At 36.8% G+C, this 21,642-nt stretch overlaps 1 protein-coding gene and 1 non-coding gene across 4 annotated transcripts in view; both read left to right on the top strand.

The window, feature by feature from the left end:
* AKAP6 (A-kinase anchoring protein 6) overlaps positions 1 to 21,642 on the top strand; it is a 481,187-nt gene that overhangs the window by 344,568 nt on the left and 114,977 nt on the right. For all 3 annotated transcript variants that reach the window (XM_030318904.1, XM_030318903.1, XM_030318906.1), the window contains exon 9: positions 8,225 to 8,345. In XM_030318904.1, the coding sequence (XP_030174764.1) occupies positions 8,225 to 8,345 (121 nt within the window). The remainder of the gene's footprint in view (positions 1 to 8,224; positions 8,346 to 21,642) is intronic.
* On the top strand, positions 17,457 to 17,563 carry LOC115517337. The gene has a single exon (XR_003969801.1). It is a non-coding gene; the product is annotated as a U6 spliceosomal RNA (small nuclear RNA).

Raw genomic sequence — 21,642 nt, forward strand, 5'->3', positions numbered from 1 at the left:
CTTACTCATATTCTTTCTCTCTTTCTTTCTCTCTTTCATACACAAAATGACCATTTTGAATTTCTGCTCAATGGGTGTTTTCTGGAACATTGCTATGTAAAATGTTTTCTTTCTGGTACACGCCAGCCATAAAATGAAGTACCATCTTTTATTTGTGCTAATGTTGGGAATGCTCTTGCAGATAAATCACTAGGCAACACATGAATTTATCTCCACCATGAATTTCTACTTTCTTCCTCTGACTCTTGGCTTGTCTCAATCTAATGAATAGCTAGCTGATCTGTGTTCATTTCAGGTTATTTTTGCTCCATCCTTTGTATCGTGATGTTATTAAATAGAAAGATCAGGATGTAGTCAAAGGGAGCAAAAAGTACCTGGCTACCCTCTGCATAACTGATATTCTGGGTACTATGCAACTGTCAAAATAGGTCTTTCTGGGAAAAAAAAAAAAAAACACCTTACCAGTAGAAATGTATTCATTGGAGTCATGATATTATACCCTTTTAATGTGCAAATACATTAAACTAATTTTAGACCTGGGCAGTCTTCCACTTCAGTGATCTAATGCCATCCATGCCAGGATCAAGCAAAAGGCAAGCCAGAGAGGCAGAAGCATACTTCCCGGGAAACTGTTACTTCAAAGTTAACAGGAAAGTCAACCAATAAAGAGATATATTTGTATCTCCCTTCCATCTTAATTTCTGTACTGCTTTGGAGGGCTGATGAGGCCCATTGAAGAGGCAGAGAGATGCTAGCAGGGGCAATGAGAGGGTACCTAAGACAGATCTAAGCTACCTTATTGTAATGTGCAGAGCTTAACTCTTCACTTTAAAATTTATTCCTGTTCATACCCCCATCTTCACAAAGGATTTGAGTCAACTTACAAACATATTTGCAATAAAATAAAATAAATATCTGACTGAAATAAGTTAAGCAAAAGTAAAATACATGTAAGAAAACAAACAGATACGTATTCTCTGCATGTCCTCAAGAAGGGTTGTGATTTGGCTCTCAATTTTACATACGAAAGAAAAGAAGAAAATCTCCTGTATCAGAAAATGTATGGTGTCCTAAGATTAAAAATCATATGTATCTAGGGAAGCCCAGCTTCTGTTTTTTTTTTTAATGTTTATATATTTTTGAGACAGAGAGAGACAGAGCATGAATGGGGGAGGGTCAGAGAGAGAGAGAGGGAGACACAGAATCTGAAACAGGCTCCGGGCTCTGAGCTGTCAGCACAGAGCCTGACACGGGGCTCGAACTCATGGACCGCGAGATCATGACCTGAGCCAAAGTCGGATGCCTAACCGACTGAGCCACCCAGGTGCTCCTAGGGAAGCCCAGCTTCTTATGCCATTGAGGCCCGAGAATTTCTCTTGTGGCTTTAAGGAGAAGACAGGCATCTGTGATACTACAGCCCTACAAGAGAAACAAAATTCCGAAGGCAGTTTTTAAATGTAGGCTGGAGAAGTGATGTCAAAGCATAATTCAGTAAGAGCAGTTCTACAAGTAACTAAAATTGTAGTCTGAGCATAGCACTCTCTGGGCAGAGTCAACAACCTTGATGAAGGAGATAGAATCATTCTGGGAGAGCGCTCTGTGTTAATTCTGCCACCAGGCTTTTGTTAGGGATTAGATAATTTCCAGATTATTTACTTCCTGCCCTAACCCTGAGAGTCCATATTCTCTGTTGCCTATTAAATCTTTGAAAACCAGTGAGGCCTAGGGTGTGGTAGTCCTTTTAAAGAGCAAGCTGCCTGATGCATCCCAGTGTGCTGGTAGCACATCTAGATCCAGCCCCTCTAACACACAGATGATACATAGGAAGATTTATTCTTTTTTTTTTTTTTTTGAAAAACAACATTGTCTCTTGCTTTGTATTGTTCCCCCATTTGTGTTAGAATCACTACTGATTCTACATTCTTCAGAATGTTTTCCAGTTCTTTGTCTAGAGCTTAGTCCAGTGTATTATCTGGAAATTTAGATAAGGGTTTGACTTCCTGACAGCCTAACAGAATCCTCCAAATACATCCAGAAATATACACTGATATTTCTAATTGATATTTTCTAACCTTGGAGATCAGAATTTTGTTTTGCTTTGTGACTGTTATTGTAATAACAACTGTTTATGGACAGGCAGCCCATGAGCCCATGAGAAAGTGGGGCCAGTCATTAACAGATTTGTAGGGTTGATTTTATTTTTCTCAGGCATTTTTACATGTATGTGGGTATATATGAGAATTGAGAAAATTACTGCTGGAAAGAACTCCATATTCCTTTTTATTTATTAATGGCAAAGGCAGACTGCTTTTCTCATGAGGAAGTCGCTCATGAATTTTCATTCAAAATAGTATATTAGTGTCCACACTTTAATATGTTTAGAGTGGAAAGGGATTCTACATGCAACTGTGCATATCAGATTCCATGTCCAGAAAGCTAAATTTTATTCTTTAATGATATTATGATTGGGGCAGGTGCCCCTTCTGTGCTTACGTGCCACATGGTGTAGAGGATGATGGGAAATTCTGATCTATTATTAGTATTTCACTTCTGTAAAATTCTTAAACCATATTTTTACAAGATTTTGTTACCACTCCCTTTAGTGTCTTTTTTGAAAAGCAGAGGCAAACTTCCTTGAGCAAATAATGTGAACAGTGAACACTTAGTGAATATTTGGGGAAAGAATCAATATGCTAAAGAAGCTAGGAAAATTGGATCATTTAATAGAAGTCCCAATATAGACAAGCTGGTATTTCAGGAACCGGTCTTGTGTTTTTGGATGTATTGGTGTGAAATGAACCATTAAGTGTATAAAAGATGGATTCTTAAATGCTCCTAAATATATGTCACTGAGACTTAGGTAGAAAAACTGCCAGGACTTTATAGTGTTATCTTTTCTTCAACCAATAATTGCTCTATTTTGATGATTTCTTCATTTGGTTGTCTGTTTTAATCAAAATTCCTCAGTGGGCCAAACTGAAACCTCATATATTCACACACACCTCCCATTGATTTCACTTGGGTGAAACTTTATCTTTTAAGCAAAGTTTAAGTTGAAATGTTGAGTTAATGATGCTCACTTTAAATACCAAAGGCTGAATGCATTTATGTATTCAAACACTTAGCTAGTCAAACATAACTCCCATCAGGGTTTAGAGGAAGGATTATTTCTTAAACTATGCTAGCCTTACAAATAATGTATTGCTCTCCAATCTGCAGGAAAATAATACTGAATAAGCTTGTTAGTATTTTATTTCTGTGGTGAAAAGAATCTTTTTGTAACCTGGAAGAGGCAGAGTAAAATGGTGGACAGGATGTTGGGAAATATTTTTGGCAATTACCCATAGTAGTGAACCCAAACTTAGAAACAAATACTAAAGAAAAAGTTACACATTTATTTCTCCATAGCTTTGTCTCCATCTCTATTAAATTCTCCATCTATGAAATAAATACACTCATAATTCTGTGCTTCTCTAACAAAAACTGACTTTGATTTAGAAGACTGTTTTTCCTCATGTGATGAAGGCTTTCAACCTCCTAAAATGGGAATATTATACCTACAACAGAGTGTCTGACTCTTTTATTGTGAACCCAGTTAAGATGCAGTATACGGCAATTTAAGGAAGTATCCAAAATAATACTATTTGGGTGATGTGTTTGCTTTGTAACACTTTCATAGAGTAGATATGAGTTTGCTTTGTAACAGTTTCATAGAGAATATAACAGATTCATACAGTACTGAAAAGGTATACTTTGAGAGCTTTTAACATCTAACAGATTACATATTTGAGTGGAAGAGTTAACACAAACCAAAGCACAACTACAGAGAAAATTTTGTGAGGAAAATTCTTCCAAAAGAGTAGTTCCTATGTTTATACACTTATAAAATTCTGAGCCACTGGCCACAGTTTCAATTACCTCTCTCTCTCTTCTAAAAAGAAAGACTAGGGCCTTTGTCACCAAGAATTCAAGAAAAGAACCTTGTTCTGAATTCAGCTGATAGAATCAGCATATTCTTCAAAGGGATATAAAACTATTAACTAGTTCTATGCTACCCCTGATAAATTCACTCATTGATGATCCTGTTTTCCTGTATAATAGCTGGCACTTTTCCTGGAAGACATCGTCCTTCCTAAAATCACTTGAAAAACACTTAGCACACCTTTGCAGGTAATGTAAACATAAGGAAGTAAACTACTTTCTTACCTAAGAATTTTCCTGAAATAATGAGCACATTAAATTGCATTCATTTCAGAAGGTTTCAAAGAACCAACAGAGAAATTCTAGTAATTTATTTGTGATTTGCTACAAAGTTACATATTTTATTTTAGTAAATTTGGAAAGCTCTCAGGTCTTTTCTAAGCTGTGAATTAACACGTGGCCAAGAATCTGAAATCGGGCCTGAATGCTAAAAAAAGTGTTTTTGTCTTCAGCATTAAGACCTTATGAGAATTGTTGTTTGGCAAACACTGGTGTTGATTTTATGCTAATGAAGCAAAATATGAAACCAAAGCATTTGCTGTACCTAACAAACTCAAGCCTGCATATTCCCAGCTAAAATGAAAATAGGTTAAAGAAAGGGTGAGCATCTGTGTTAGGTTCATTTGCCTCTGGTGGGTCTCCAGTGTAGACTCTCTGAGAAGTCTGAGGTGCATTTAACTAGAAGAAATGTTTTTTTGTTCCAAGCCCCTTGATAAGGGGAATAATAGGAGGGAACAGCTCAGTAGACATAAAGGTGAAAAAATGTCCATGGTTCTGAACATTCTACCACCCTATATATGTTTTGTTTATTCAAATCTGCTTTAAGTTTCAGTGTAGAAAAGAAGAAAATGTGGAAGGAGCAGGAGAGCAACTCACATTAATTGAGAATCTACTGCACATATTTTTTTTTAATTAGCAAATGCGCCATTATTATGTACTAGAAGGCAAAATCCCACCTTCCGAATGAATGAAGAAGCCTGTCCATGTTGCACTGGTTGTGTTGGTATTGGCATTTGAAGATAAGATACTATGCTCTCTGTCACATGCTGAAGTCATTCTTGCCCTACTAAAGGTTTTTGGCTTCATTATCTACATTCATTCATCATCATTCTCCAGGTGCTATGCTGAGCATTAGCAATGCAAAGATAAACTCATATCTTACCCTTGCATTGTTTGGTCATAATCAAAATTTCTTTTTTTCAGACACATATGGAAAAGAAAACAGGCCTCTTTGTTTTCCTTGCTGATTAATGATTTTTATGAAACATCCTAAACACATAATTTCCTGGTAAAGCAGGGAAAATTCTTGTTTTAAGATCAGAGCTCAGGCACTTAAACACGATGCTTATAGCCTCCCCTAAAATTTAACATTGTCATTAGGGAACTACCTCTTGGGGTAAATGCTGTTTTTCAGATTTATGTCTCTCCCTGCTTTTTTCTAAGATGGCATCTGGGTTTATATGACTTTGTGATTCTAGGGTGCAGTGAGTTCCCCTGGCTTACCATGACCTTTGGGTATAGTCTGGCTGGGTTCAATGAAATGGATCTTGCCCTAGATATTCCAAGGTTGTCTCCCACTGAGGACTGCGTCTGTGTTGTTATCTCATGGCTTGGACAGGGGGTATTTCTTGCTGACTAGGCGTTATCTTAGCCCTCACTGACCCTGCCAACTCTCTGAGGTCTGGCTTCAGAGGTTCCTCCTCCTCTCCTTGGGGTCACTGTGCCTCTGTTGCTATGGCAACACCTTTGTCAAGTTCATCAGGTGAACTCCCAGAAACTTCATGGGAGAGAGAAGTGTCCTCAGGGAGGGGATAAAAGAGCAGGTAGCAAGGGGAGTCCTGACCAGAGTTTTCTCTGACCGTAGCATTCCCACTCCAGGTTATAGTGAAGGAACTTTAAGGAAGTCTCTTCCCAGACTTCCTAGCAGGTGATGGAGCTGATATCCTTGTGCTTTTGGCTTTCTTTTCAACCTGTCTCACATATTTCCTCTCTGGATCTTAGTCCAAGAGATGGGAGGATATGTATCTTAGCACCTGCTCCTTTTGCCTTTATTTTTTCCTTATTCTCCAGATCCATACATATGGAAAGGGTGAGCTTTTCCCTTTATTTCTCCTTTGTTCTTACTATTCCCCTGAATCATACCTTCCTAATTTGGGGGATGGCATTCTGCTTTTCTCCTGTCTTTATGGTTAAAATGTGGGAGAATGCAAGGAGAGAGAAATGATGACCATAATTTGGGTGGTATTTCTAAAAGAAAATTTTAATGTTTGTTTATTTTTGAGAGAGACAGAGAAAGAGTGCGGGCAGGGGAGGGACAGAAAGAGAAGGAGACACAGGATACAAAGCAGTCTCCAGGCTCTGAGCTGTCAGCACAGAGCCTGATGTGGGGCTCAAACTCAAGAAATTGAGATCATGACCTGAGCCCAAGTCAAATGCTTAACAGACTGAGTCACCTAGGAACCCCTCAGGTGGTATTTCTAAATGATTGAACCTTCATGTGAGCAAATGCTTATTAGTGATTTCTTACTAGTAACTCACAGAGTTAATAAAGAAAGTTGATGGTTTATCTGTCCCTGTTACCATGGTTTTTGTTTGTTTTTGAATATTTTGAAATAAGATCCTATTTCAGATTTCCAGTGTATGCTGGAATTCCTTGCTATTCAAAGCGAGGTCCATGACCAGCAGCATTGCCAGTTGCCAACAATTGTTAAGAATGCAGAATCTCAGGCCACACCCTAGAATTATTGAATCAGGATCATCATTCAACAAACTCCTCACTTGCACATTAAAGTCTGAGAATCAGTGTTCTGGGCCACCATAGCCTTTCTGAAGCTTTTGGTCATATCACCTATACCCAAGATCAGCATTCAGCTAAACATTAATTCTACATGTCAGTCAGTGACAATCCTTGCCCTTGGATGTTTATGGTCTTAACCAGTAATATTTATAATGATGGTAAAGTAATTAAAATAAAATAGACAATTCTAGATTCAGTCTCCATCACCAGACCCACCTTAAATTGTTTTTTTTTTTTTGACAGATTAAGATTAAATTGTAAGTTATGAAAAGTGGATGTTCATTTTCTTGAAAAGCAGTCATTTAACGTACAGAGACAGGAACAAGATAGTAATAAGATACTCACTTGATAGATAAATCCAGATTCATACTTGAGCCTGCTGCTTCATTGGTACTGATAGGGTTTTGCTCAGTTACAGTTTGGCAAGGATGTGATTTCTTTTAAAGAGATGATTTTTGGAGAAAGGACAAAGTCATAGTTTTTCATCCTGCACTTTCATTTTCTGATCACAGTGTTTTAGAAGAATCTGGGCTTTACTTATGCACCAGGCTTTCAATAGAGAATCACATTAATCCTTTTAAGCTCCTTATTCTAATGATTTATTTTGTTGAAAACCATAGTGATCCTCCTTTGAATTTTAATGATTGCTGGCTATTCAAAGATTCATTGTTTTGACTTCCTGTCCTTACCTTTGTTTCCTACATGTCTGTGGGGAACACCTGTCTAATACTGGATCTGCCCCTGGTTCTCACTGGCTTACCAGAGTCACTCAAGCCTATCTCTCAGTGTTAAGCTGAAATGCTGGCTACTCATCCATGACAATAAATGTAGCATATATGTTTGCAGAGATAGGCAGGTAGACAGCAGAGGGACAAATAAATGATTGAGTCATTTCCCAGTGAAAATGATATTTAAGATATGATAAGAAATTGTGATCATAATAGAGAAATTAGTCAAATTAGTATTCTTAATCATGGATGATTTTAGGATGTGATACCTATGAAAACCTAGTAGATGATAAAGAGATTTGAATTTTGAGGGTGCTATTCTGACCCCAAATTCTGAGCCATGTAACTTTCACAAGACACTGACCCTCCGTTCCTCACACTGTTAATATGGCAATGCTCTCTTTCAAGGACATAGAAGTAGTCATTTTGTTCAAGTGCTGCAAATCCTCAAAAAGGGTTTGCAGATGGAAAGAGTGATGAAGTGTCGCTGGTATGAGCATCAGAATTACATGTTATGTTTTCAAAATCTAAGAAATGCTATGTCACAGGCTTGAGTTTCTATTTTGCCCACTGTGTAACCACACAGAGAATTTTTCTCTTCTCTTTTTACAGGTATCACCTAGGAACATCATGGGTTTTCAAGAATATATTATTCTAATATGAGATTTTAACAACTACACTGTATTTATGCATAATACATTTTGTGCCTTATCTTCAGGCTTCTGGACTTTGATTCAGAATATCAGGAGCTCTGGGATTGGCTGATTGACATGGAGTCCCTCGTGATGGACAGCCACGACCTGATGATGTCAGAGGAGCAGCAGCGGCATCTTTACAAGGTTAGAGCTACCCTTCTTGCCTTTACCTTGCTGTGGAAGATCTGATTAGCCTGACAAGTCTCTCTCTCTCAGGATATCTTTGCGTTCATTGTATGTATCATGGTGTCTATTAGAATTCCCTTCCCTGTCCCCAAACTCATTTCCATCCCTTGTGTGCTGACAGGCTGCACCGACATCATAATTGCAAGAAAGTTCCCTTTATCACATTCTATTTGGTGTAATTCTATAGAAGGACAAAGATTTATCTCCAAGATGAATAGCAATAAATGAAACTGCATTAATAAATAGACTGAAACAAAATGAAGGATAAATGGACTGGTAACATTTAACAAAATGTGTTTTCATTGGAGCACTCAGGTGGATTCTATCCACCCCTCAGATCTTTGCAGAGAAAAAAGAAATTTGCCTTCAGTTTGGCTTGCTACTTTCAGGGTAGAGGGCTCATTCAATTTAATGTTTATTAGTGATACATAGAGCAGACGTTGTCATATTAAGTCAATACATTTTCGTGTGATTTAAGAAAACTGGCTTGGAACTTATATATTGATTGCAGGCAATCCATCTAATAACTATCTATATTGTTTTTCCGTGTCTGCTAATTCACCTTTAGCCTAGTATGTTTTACCAATTCTACTTAAATAGTCTTAGAAGTTCTTATAAAACATCTATGTGATTTTTGACTGAAAAAAAAATGGTTGCAAGATTCACAGTGTCTGAAAAAGCTGTTGGGGAGGGTTAGAGGGACTTTCCACTGAAATATCAGATTGCAGTAAATCTTCCTCATTTAGGCAATTTTTATTGGAGTAATTCTGACAGTTGTCATCCTTGAATTGCTTTGAGCATATGGCATATTTCAAAGAGCAGATTGTGAATCATAAAAAATAAAATTAATAACTAACCACAGAATCAGCAACAGTATAATGACAAGAAACAACTACCCTCTAGCTTTAAAAAATTTCTTATAGAATAAGAAGTACATTCAAGGTCAAATAAAAGTTGTCTTCTTTCTTCCTCATTATTTATCATTTTGAGTTCCTTTCCTTAATATATTAACTTTTACCTTCTCTAAAGAGAGATCTTTATTTATACTTTTCAAGGGTCTGGTTGACTTTAATTAGTGTCCCCTGAGAATCGTCTTGGTTAAGAGAAGATATAAGCTCCCCAGGGAGTCAGCACATGGTGATATTTTATTCCTTAAAGAATTGTGTTCCGACATTAATCGAGTTTGTTGACTATTAGCTATTTCCTGTATGGATAGCTGTCCACATTAACAACAAAGCTATCCAATATATCTTCTGAGCATAATATAATGTTAGAGTTACAGTCTTCACCTAATGTAAACAAAGCTAGGTGATTTCACATTTCATGTCAGGATCAAGAATTATGTATGAAAAAATGCCTATTAATCTTTATTAATTTATTGATACAAAAATATTAGTTTTATTCCTAATACTTAAGCATTAAAAATCGAGCCAACCAGGAAAAAATAATACAAAAGTTAACTAATCATAAGCCATTATCTCAGATTTTATTGCACTCTTGATGCCAAATAACATTTCTTTTCTTCTTGATGCATTTTGTATTTTGCACATAAACCACTATTTTTTTTCAGAAACAGTGCTATTCTTTGTCAAAATCACATCCATATAATTTACATCACAATTAATAGGAAATCAGTCTTCTTTTTCTTGTGGTTTCCTTGTAAGTGCTCTGCCTAAGAATTCCCATTCTGGCATATTCAAAGCTATTATTCCACCCACTCAGTACTTCTGGATTATAGTGTTTTCCCAAACATTTTCCATACCAGGGTTCTTCCTTTGTGACTCATGTCCTGTTATCATCTTTCTGCTTAGAGGTGTTCAACATAGCTAACTAAGTTCATGAGACTAGCACTAACTTTGCATTTGGCTTATAAGCAAAATTAAAGGTTGAATTACACACCAAAGGTGAATGCTACAAGTGTGCAGAGTCTTTCTTTATACAAACCCCCACATTATTCCAGAGTTTTAGAAACCTCCAAAGCAATCCTGAGGATATTGGCTAAGGAGTCATTTAGAACTTGGGATGGCTCCTGAATTAGAAAAATTGATGGAGGAAAATTAATTTCAGGTCTTTGTCTAGAATCCTCAGGGATTCTTAGGTTAGGTCAACATTTTCAATGTCCCATTCATCTGTTCTAATGCGCTTTTTCAGAAATCAACTCAACTGATGACTTGGGGGAGGGAGGTTTGAAGTCTATTGATCATAGAGACCCCTGAGTAATAGGGCTTTTTCAGTTGGTCCCCAGGCCTTCCTAGGCTTTCAATACCATTTGAGACTTTAATCTTTAAATTTGTTGGCCCTGAAAGATATCAATGCTTTCTCAGCATTTTTCATCAAGGGCACCACTGACATTTGGGACAAAACAATTTTTTGTTGGTGAAGAGGACTACCCTGTCCACTATAGAGCATTTACTATTCACATTCCCTAGTCATTGTGACAATTCAACAGGATGCCCAACCACATGTCACAGCATTCCCAATCCATCTCAACCTATGTACATCATCTTCATTTCTTAAAATGCTTCTGTAACGCCCAAGAAAAATCCCTTGCTTTTGTATTTTGTACATTGTGAAGTAAAACACCTTATATAGCTGATGTTGAACCATTAGTTGTTGAGTGAAAAAATTAAGGATGAATGCTTGCTTCAGCAGCACATATACTAAAAAATTAAGAATGAGAATGAAGTTTGTGATCTCTGGTATTAATGTAAAGAATGAAGGGGAAACGTTTAAGAGAGACCTTCAGCTGAGCAATGGTAAAATCCCAGGAACTGGAGACCAGGACAGAATCATTATTCCTGTTATCATAGAATCCAAAGGTTTTTCTGTCCTCTCTCTGGGGGCATCTCTATATATCATCACTCAACTCTTTTCCTGGAGTAGATAGTCATGCCCAGATCCTGGTTCATTATATGCATTATACAGTCCTAAGTTGATCCCCAAAGTCCACATTTGGATATGTTGTGTTAGAGAAAGTATAATAAGTTGGTAGTCAATGAGAGTGAAGATTTTTTAGCATTTTCAACATCAAGTACTACATGCCTGACTTTACCAATTTATTGTATATTCTGGTCTTCGATAGAAAGTCATCTGACCTTTACTCCTAGATAGGGAGGTACCAATAAATACCTTAGACTATTCATTCAGCAGACCTCCCAAGTTGGGTGCCTATTGTGGTATATTGGTTACCCTAAACCAGCAAAATACCAAAGGGATTTATTAAAGGAAAGGAATTAGACTTAATAGGCAAAGAACATTGACACAACCTGACATAATTTAGAACCTTAACATTACAATGGGCTACAAAGTGGATTTCCTGTTTAAACCATTTCTTGTTATTTTCAGATTGTTAGAAATTGAAGACCATTTTTTTTTCCTAAATTTTCAGCCGCAGGGTCTTAAGAGCAACCTGTATCTTCCTTATATATACTTTCCTTGTATAACCACTTCCTTAAAAATACTTTCTTACTTGTTTTGAGATAGTAAGCCATACTGCCAATATCTTTCCCTCTCCCTTCTTTGTCCGGCCCACTGACCCAACCTCTGAATGGGGACCTTCTATAGCTATTTTCTAATAAACACTGGCAGTATTGTCAGCCTGGAAAACAGAAACGTAGTTCTTTCTCGTTTTTTCTTCCTCAATGTGAGAATCACCTCCAAGGAGAATTTGCTCCCCCTCTCTCACGTTCTTTTTCTTCATTCCTTCTACCTTCCTAAGTAGGACAATTTAATTTGTCAAAAGTAACCACCGTGATTTTGAAAGTTCAGCTCCTATTTGGACTGGAGTTACGTAGCCAGAATTCATAATCACTGGGAGCTGTCACTCTGCTGGTCTGCATGTGCATTAACTATTAATGGAGAAATATTTAAAACCCACTTGCAAAGGAAAAGCTCCATTTTTTCATTTCTACAGATCAAAGGTGGCATTATTCTTGGGCTCAGGGAAGCTTAAGACACCTCCTCCCCCATCCTATGAATTTTATAGACTGAGTGACCTAGAAGTATCTCCACAATCAACGAGGCTGGAGCTCAGGCTGCTGCTGTTGCCGTTCTGCCCTCTGCAGCAGACACAGTTGACTCTGCAGGGCTGGGAGGGTGTGCCCTGGCCAGGACTCCTTACTGTTGCCACAAAGCACTGCCCATTCTCTGCCAAGTGCAAAGCACAGATGACAGAGCCCTTCGTGATCCTGGATTGGTGTGGAGTTCTAGAGTCCAAAGGTTAATTTCAAGGGCCAAATTCAAAAGTTGCAGTCTGGTGATTACTACTATTATACTTGAACAAGAGCTGTTTTCAGATAGTATTCAGATAGTATGAAGCTCACCAAAAACAGCACATTTATGGATTTACTCCTTGAGAATGGTCTAGCTGCTCCTCATCAATAAAATATTAGATTATATCATTTCCAAGGGGTTAAAATAGCCCTTACAGCTTAAAGATTGTATAAATTAGTACGCATTTCAACTAAGACCTTTATACTTTCAAGGAATTCATACTGAAGATTTTACATTTAATTTTGAGGGTTAGTTGCTCTCATATAGTTCTGCTTTTATGGCAAAAATGCAAATGACCTCTATCTTTCTCTGTTGGTATAAGTGTTACACAATTATGTCCTATGTGCAAAAGGAAAAGGCCCGTTCACTTTGCATAATACAATGCTCACTAAAGAGGCTAATTACATTTTTACTCTGCTCTGGATTTGAGGTTGCTTATAAGAATTCACAGGAAAATTTTTAAAATGTTTTTAACACTGAAATACAAATCAGAACTGGGGAAAATATACATAGACTAGGGTCCCTTTCTCTGAGAAGAGTTAATATGTAGGCATATAGACTGTATGGTCCTACACACTTAATAAAGATCCCAAAACTCCACTCTGGGTTTCCTGGTAGTGAAAGCGAAGAGGGAAATGTGCTCAATCGCAAAATTTACATCTTCCATGAGAAAAAAAATCACACTTCATTTGAAGACATTAAGTTTATTTTGATACTTAGATATGAATACATTTTCTCTTAGGATTTTTTTTTAATATGTAAGGGATTAGAATGGCATGGTAGTGAAATATCTAACCACCATATTTCTTACAAGTAAGTTTCTAAACATAATACTTCTACCAAGTGAATTAATTATTTTTCTCTAACTCTGTTGCCAGGTAATGTTTACAGACTTTGATCACAGCTCTCACCCGAAGGTGGCACTCCTCTTGATGATAGTTTGGCCAGGTGGAATTAATAAGAGAGGACATCAATATTATATATTTGAAGAGAAGAGGATATTAGGAAAGTGAGAGGGAAATAGAAGCATTGAAGAGAAAGAAACACAGTTGAAATTAGTTAATCTACAGTTTACCAAACAAAAATGAATAATTTAAAACAATTAAATAGAAAAGAGTAAGTTTAAATCATGGGTGGGTGAATGAATAGATAAGAAAATGCTAAAAAAAAAAAAAAACAAATACGAACAAATAAAAAGAGCTAAACACTGAAAGGATTGTTTTAGGAAAAAAACAGATAAGAGAAAGGGATAAATTTTAAAGGAGAAAATGTCACTTTTAGAGAATTTGGGTCTGTATTAAAAGGCAAGCATTATGACTTTTAAAAGAAAAACTTCTGGGGAATAAGAAACAGCATAAAAAAAGAAAAATGGGACATAGCTGGCTTGCTATTTTATAACTATTGATGCCAAAATGATGTTGTCATAGCTATGAACCAATCAGAGAAAACAGATTAATCACGCTATCTCTATATTTTATAAATTCACAAATTTCAACCCTCTCTAATAGTTCTCTTTTATTTTGTTCTGGACCAGGTATAAATAATTTCATATGTGGCCTGATACCTTTAAGACTGAACTTGAGCTTCTAAAAATATGTTAGGGTGGTTCATAGTCTAGGTCATAGGAGGTAGGCTTAAAATAGAAGAAAATCCATTACCTTAAAATTTTTTTTTTTTTACATGTTGGTGTTTGGGTATAAAAGAAGTGTGTCAAAAAATTAAATTCTGTTAATTAGGATTTAGTTTGGAATTTCAGTACCAAAATGAAGCAAATTACTAGTCATTGAAGCAGACAAGGTAAAAATGTAGCAGATATATCAGGCACAAGAATCTAATGATAATTTTTTACCTCTTTCTCAGTAGATTAATTGTAGAGCTTAATTGTATGTTAGATTAAAACTCCATTAAGATAAGAAGAATATGCTTAAAATCATTATAATATTTCAAATAACATTATCTAGTCATTTTAAAAGTGATCAGAATAGGAAAATCTAGGCTACCTCCACTGCTATGTAGAAATGGATTTGTTTTTCCATTTTTGTTAAAGTTAAAAAGTCCTTAGATTAACTGCCATATTAATGTGAGCATTGATGAATCAGTGTTTGCTATGAAGACTTAAATATGCATATATTTTTCTTTTCTTTCCTTTTTTGAGAGAGGATAAAACTCATCCTGAACATGTTCAGAGGAAAAAGTGGATGGATGAGGTTTCTGAACAATATAGGAAACACTGTTTTTGCTGGAGCTTACAATGCCTGTTTGAATCACTTTTTTAAGAGGAAAAAAAAAGAAGGATGTTAAGAGAATAGTATGCCAAGAAATAGTTGGCTGTGTGTGCATAGGGGCAAGCGAGGAAAGGCCGCCAGCAGTCTTTGTCTCTGGTGGGTGAGCTACTGTCCGGAAGGTGCGTTGGCTCTCTGGGCTGCCTCTGCTGTATTGTGCTGCTCCCTCTCTCCCTGGCCTGGCCTGCTCTGGCCTAGAGTGGATCAAACAAGCCGTGGGGAAAGTTCCCCTCATTTGCATCACTTCTAGACAGCCCTGTCGTACTCTTTGCTGACAGGAAATCACTGTCTTTGTCACCTTTTCTCAGGGCCCTCCTTTTGGCAGAGATGGGCCATGTGACCACGCTTAATCACAACAACAGGGCTGGCTCAGGACTCAATGACATGTTTTCCTCAGCACTTCAATAAATGGGGTAGAGGAGTCAGGAGGAAATGACTACATTAATTTTAAAGTGAAAAGATAATTAACACTTGAAGGACTAATGCTACAACCTATGGAATTATTATTCAAATTGAAGTTAATTTATCAAAAACTTGTGAAAACTATCTCCCCTAATGCAACTGTTTAAAAAAAAATAAACCTTGAATAGTAAGAGTTGGGCGTGTTGGAGGGAGAGTGGGAAGAAGGCGGGGAGAGAGGGGCTTTGGATGGAGAGGGAGAGAGAAAAGGGGGGAGAGAAAGAGGGAAATCATAGCAGGCATTAGCTGTGTTTGAAAAAGCAACTTAAATGGGCTAACACTTCAACATTTGGGACTGAAGGCTGGAGCATGTAAAACGCTTACTTAGATGATATGAATAGGACACTGGCAAACAAAAGCAGCAGTGTGCTCCTAGAAAACTGTGCTTCAAGGAGTTTCCTTGGCAACAGAAATGCAGTTCCAAAAGTAGACAGAACTTTCCTCAGAAAACATACTATTAATAACAACCTTCCGGAACAACTTGGAACAATTTGACGACTTGGCAATAATAATGCCAAGTGTTCTGCAAATTAATCTAACACATAACAGTTATGTTTCCCTTGCCTGTAATTCTGCTGGACCCTACCAAGAGCTAACTCCTTGCTTTTCAGTGGCAAATGTGAAAAATATTTCTAAATGTTGTCATGGAAAAAGAAAACCAAAAGGAGTGCTGGTGGCCAACGGTGTCCAGTGATTGTGTTTAGCCTTTTGGAACCTACAATTGAATTTAATGAGATGAGTTTATTCCAATTAGAGCTACTACGTTTAGTATCTCATCCCAACAAAGATGCTTCCGTGAGCAAAACTTGTTAAAGGGTTAACAGCCTGAGAATTGCTGTGATGTGAAGCACATCTTGAGGCCATTGGTTATATAAATGTAACACTTCACTAAATACGTGCTGGGTGTTATTTTTAAAAGCATCATCATTTCTTGTCAGCCCAGAGAATAAACTAATCTTGGATCTACTTGGCCAATGGGAATCATTTGAATTCTCCTGAAGGCAATACGTTTGCCAGCCATGAAAGGTGTAGTGTTCCCCTCCTCTGACCTTTCCTGAATCCTTGGATCTAAAGGTTAAAAGTAATCAATATCTCATTGCGCAGCTTGGTTTCAGGGTAATAAGTAATAACCATCATGTTAAAATCCAAATGATACAGATAGCACTTAAACGAGTTGACCTGTTTGGGAGCTTTTATTAATTGCAATTATCAGGATAATCATTAGAGTTTGCTAATAAAATTTGGATTAAATTGCAAAAATTTCAGCCTTTAACTTTTGAAAAACGACTCTTAATTAGATGTGAATGTGCAGTGTTCCCTCCTGTGTTAAGCTGAGAGATTTGGCTTCAACCCCACATATTTGTAGATTTCTTTCTGGTTTTTTATAAAATAAATTTGAGGAACATTTAAACTCCTCATAAGAAAGGGTGTTTGTTAGGTTCACTGCCACCTTTGGCTCCAGAACTGCTCCATACTATGTGTATGTTTCAGTTAAGTGACTGCATGGAAATGTCCCTCACCTACTTTTTTGCATTTCCTATTTTTAAATTATGTATCTTCAATGGTTATAATCATATGTAGGCTAATCTGGCTTGTAGCTAGAAAAAAAATGTATGATGTATGATTACACTTTATATGATATGAGCTGGGAATTATTTATTTGTTTTTTTTAAAAAAAGGACTACCAAAGTTTAATGATGAAAACCAAGTATTATCATTGTCAAAGTGGTCTTGATATAAAAATAATAAATGTTAGGTTTAATGTTCCATGCATTTACATCAGTAAGGCACTGGTTGTCATCTATAACTGCCTATATCAGGAAGGCATTGGTTTTCGTAACCATATCATAATGACGACACTAAATCATATAACTTACAATGTAAGTTATACCATAACCAAGTGTATAAGATATGCTACTGAACCCAAATATTATGTCTGTATGATTATTCTAAGTTTTTATAATTTATTAGAATTTCATGCATGTATTCTCAAAACAGGAAGGTGGGGATAGAAGGGAACCTAGATGATATTTTAGTTATTTCAAAAAAGGTCCTGGTGCTGTCTTCCGCAACACATATACTAAAATTGGAACAATACAAAGGAAATTAGCATGGCCCCTGCACGAGGATGACACACAAATTCATGAAGCATTCCATATTAAAAAAAAAAAAAAGTCCTGGTACCTGTTCAGAATAGTCTGGAGAACCCTGGATGGGAAAAACTTAACCATAGTACTTTCACAGTGATTAGATTCTTCTCCTAATCTCGCTACCATGTCTCACCTTAGAAAGAGGTAGATTTGTGGTTGAGGAATCATATTTGGAGTATTAAGATTGTCCAAAACCAACTATTTCCTTTACTAAATTTCCATCCTGCCTTAAATCCCAGCCTTAAGATTCATTTCTTTGGGGACGCCTGGGTGGCTCAGTCGGTTAAGTGTCTGACTCTTGATATTGGCTCAGATCACAATTTCACGATTCATGGGATTGAGCCCTGCATGGGGCTCTGTGCTAACAGCACAGGGCCGACGTGGGATTCTCTCTCTCCCTCTCTCTCTCTCTGCCCCTCCTCTACTTGCTCTCTCTCAAAATAAATAAACATTAAAAATTTTTTAATTCATTTCTTTGAGGTAAAAAAGAGTGCACTTTACTGGATGCAGGTATTCTATGGGGGTAGGAGAATAATACTGAATTAAATGTCAATTTTAACATTTAGTTTAAATGGAAGGGCACTAGGAGAGGAAGATAGAAGGGGTAGAGAGAAGAAATCTAGGAAGGGGACCAAGGATAGATGTTATTTATTCCACCATTTGATAAAAAGGGAAGTACATTCGTGTGTGTGTGTGTGTGTGTGTGTGTGTGTGTGTGCGCGCGTGTTATGAGATAGGAGTAGGATGGAGGGAGAAAAAAAACTAAATTGGTCAAATCTTACTATTTGACTATGTTAGTGCCCCCTGTGCACATTCTTATTTAATGCTCACAATGATCCTGAATTATTTTTCCCTACTTCATGCATCTGAGCCTGAAACACAGAGAGGTTAAGTGACTAGCCTAAAAGACAACTTGTGCCTCAGGTTAGACTAGGGTTTGCTGAAATTACAAACAACCCCCAAGTCTCAAAGGTTTACGGTTATGAAGATTTACTTCTCACAGGATCAGTCATCCTCTTAAATATTCCTTCAATGTGGCAAAGAGAAAAGAGAGTTCTGGAGGGTCTCACTCTTGCCATTAAACCTTTACCTGGAAGAGACACAGTTCACTTCCTTTCAAAATCATGACCAGAAGTAATCACACAGCCTCACCCAACTCCAAAGTAGATGGGGAAATGCATCTCTACTCTAAGCCTGAAAGGCAGAAAGCAAGAAATTGTTGTTGGGCTGTATCAATAACTATCACAAGAAATAAGTCACTTTGAACCCAGTCTGGGTGGCTCTAATACCCACAATCTTTCCTTCACGTGTTCCTTGCCTGCTCACTATTGTCCCATATTTTCTTCTCCACAAGAGGAAAAATTCTTGCAAATGCATTTTCCTCCCTCCACATGAGCTTTTTGTGCCTAGATAAGAAAGAAGGTGCTACATATTAAATGGAACATCAGCAGAGAAAGCATGATGGACTTGGGTTTGCTCTTTAGCCAATCATCAGGCTATTCTGTGAAACTCCCCAAACTTTCTTAAGCACCTTAGCACCCTGGGAAAGTGTTACCATTTTGAGTCTCACGGGAACCTCCCATGTTTTGTCAGACTCAGGAAAGCTAAGGCTGAAAATATTTATGTTTTTGGGTGAGATGCACTAAAGGCAGCATTGCCCTAGGAAGGTTCAACCTCATGGATCCTGTTATTGCCAAAGGGAGTTACTGAAGAAGGGTCCCCATGGAGAGATACTCTAGAGGAATATCATTTGCGGAAAAGCCATTTTCCAGTCCTGTCAAGGAGGCAATTTTAGTTCTCAGAAACAAGGGCATTCCCAAGCATATTTTTAATAATGTTGGCATTTGCAGAGCTCATACATTCTTAAACTAGGCACTTCTGTGACACTCTGTACCTAATGAGGCACACTGGGGTAAGCTAAGAAGGAAGTGGTGCTCCTGCTGAACCTTCATTCATTTACATAAGACACAAAACATAAACATACACGCACATACATACACACCCATATTTTCTTGTACTGAAGCCAAGAAAGAGTCAAGCAGGCTAATACCTTTGGGGTTGTATAATTTTTATTCTAAATATTTTTAGACCACAGATCTCCAGCTTTTCTCCAGAAGGACATCTATACATCCCAGTAACTCATCTGAACACACTATTTCAGCCTCTTTCTAAGTAATTGATTCTATATGCTCACTGACATTTGCTTAAAGAAAATTTGTGACTTGTGATATTTCCCTTGTCATCTCATTTTATCCATTAAAAAGTAGGAAGTTTTGTTTTTGAAAAGTAGGAAGTTTGTGGGAGAAGTATAACACACACGTGGTTATGCACACACATTTATGTGTGTTTACAGATATACACATGCGTCTACAAAGTATTAACTCATTTATTTAAAAAAAATCTTTCATCAGGATTGAATCTGGATGAAACCAGATTCCTTGGACCAGATATACTTGTAGTCCCAAGACATTAAAATCATGCATGTGTAAATAACTATATAAACTTCCTTCGTATATGCCAAGTTTCAGTTTGGAGCTCATTTCTAGGTTATAAATCTGGGCATATTGGATTTTGCTACCTTAATTAGAATAGTTTACTCCTTCAATATTCATAGGTGCATCCCTAAAAGAGCCCTCCTTGAGAATAATTTAGCCATGAGTACTTTGTTATAACTAAGTGCATATTTTTAGTGATGATAGATTTGGACTATGTGGACCAAATTTGAGAATGAATGATTATAATTTTTGTTAGACTCCACACTCCAGGATGGCAAGGTTCATGTCTGTGTTGTTTATTGCCATATCTCCACTGCCTAGTGCAATACCTGGCACATAATAGAAACCCAATAAATATAAGTTGAGAAACACTTCTGAAATAGGTTTATTTAATAATCTATTAATTAAGTTCTATCAATCAGAACTATGCTATCATTTCATTACTTTTGCAAGAGAACAACCCTATTGTCATGCTCTGGTAATGAAACATCATGGCATCCTCTTATATTGTATAAAAAAAAGAAAAACAAAAATCTCTCTCATTTAAAAACCAAAGTGCATTAAGTGTAGTTCTTAATACTCAGAATACTTGAATTTGACCAGATTGGTATCAGGGAGAAAGACAGGGTGGTAAGGAAAGAAAGAGGGAGGGAGGAAGGGAAGGATAATGATGCCCATGTCTGAGACAAATGGTACAAAAATGTATAACTAATCACCATAATTCTGTAGCTAGTCCACAACCTCTCAAACTGTAATATTTGTTGATGTATTTTATTTATGTAGACATTATAATTACTTATTTCATATAACGATAACATGTATCATGCAAATATAAAACCTAAAAATAGAACAATAGATACAGGTGAACATGCACAGCCATTAGAAATGGTAGGAATATCAGCACATTTTTTTATTCTACCATGGTTAATGGGAGAGTTTATTGACATATTTGTTGTAGAAAATTGGCTTCAGAGGAGTACGTATATCTAACAAAGTTGTCGTGAAGGAAGTGAGAAAAACAATAAGAGATTTGGACTTTAGCTCATCATGATGAGGGTGGATGGATGGAACCTAAAAGACTGATTCATCTTTCCAAAGCTACAGCTAACAACTCAGAATATGCAACTTAAAAAATCCACTGCTGTAATGTCAGAAGGCTGAAATGTAATGTTGAAATTTTCTCCTACTCTTTCATTTAAAAAAAAGTTTCACACTTCATAATTTTAAAAATAATCCTCATATATGGTCATTTATATTTTTTACTTAGCCATTAATTATAGGATTTATTGATTTTATGCAATTAAGAAAAAGCTATAAGATGTACTATTTATAATTGGAATTTGAGAAAGATTTGTGATGAATTTACTTCTTGATCCGATTTATGTCCACCTTGACATCCTTCCCACTGAACTTTGTCCTTCCTCCTCAGCTTTCTTCAGCTGAGACATGTTGAGATTTGAAAATAAGTGTGAAGGGCATTCCTCTCTGTGTGATTTTTCTCTCTTCTTCCTCAGTCTCTTCTGCCTGTTGATGCTGAAGATCCATTCTGTGAATCACTGGATTTCTTACAAGCCATGAACAAAAATCCTCATGTTCA

Source organism: Lynx canadensis, chromosome B3 (assembly GCF_007474595.2).
Source record: "Lynx canadensis isolate LIC74 chromosome B3, mLynCan4.pri.v2, whole genome shotgun sequence".
Classification (NCBI taxonomy): domain Eukaryota; kingdom Metazoa; phylum Chordata; class Mammalia; order Carnivora; family Felidae; genus Lynx; species Lynx canadensis.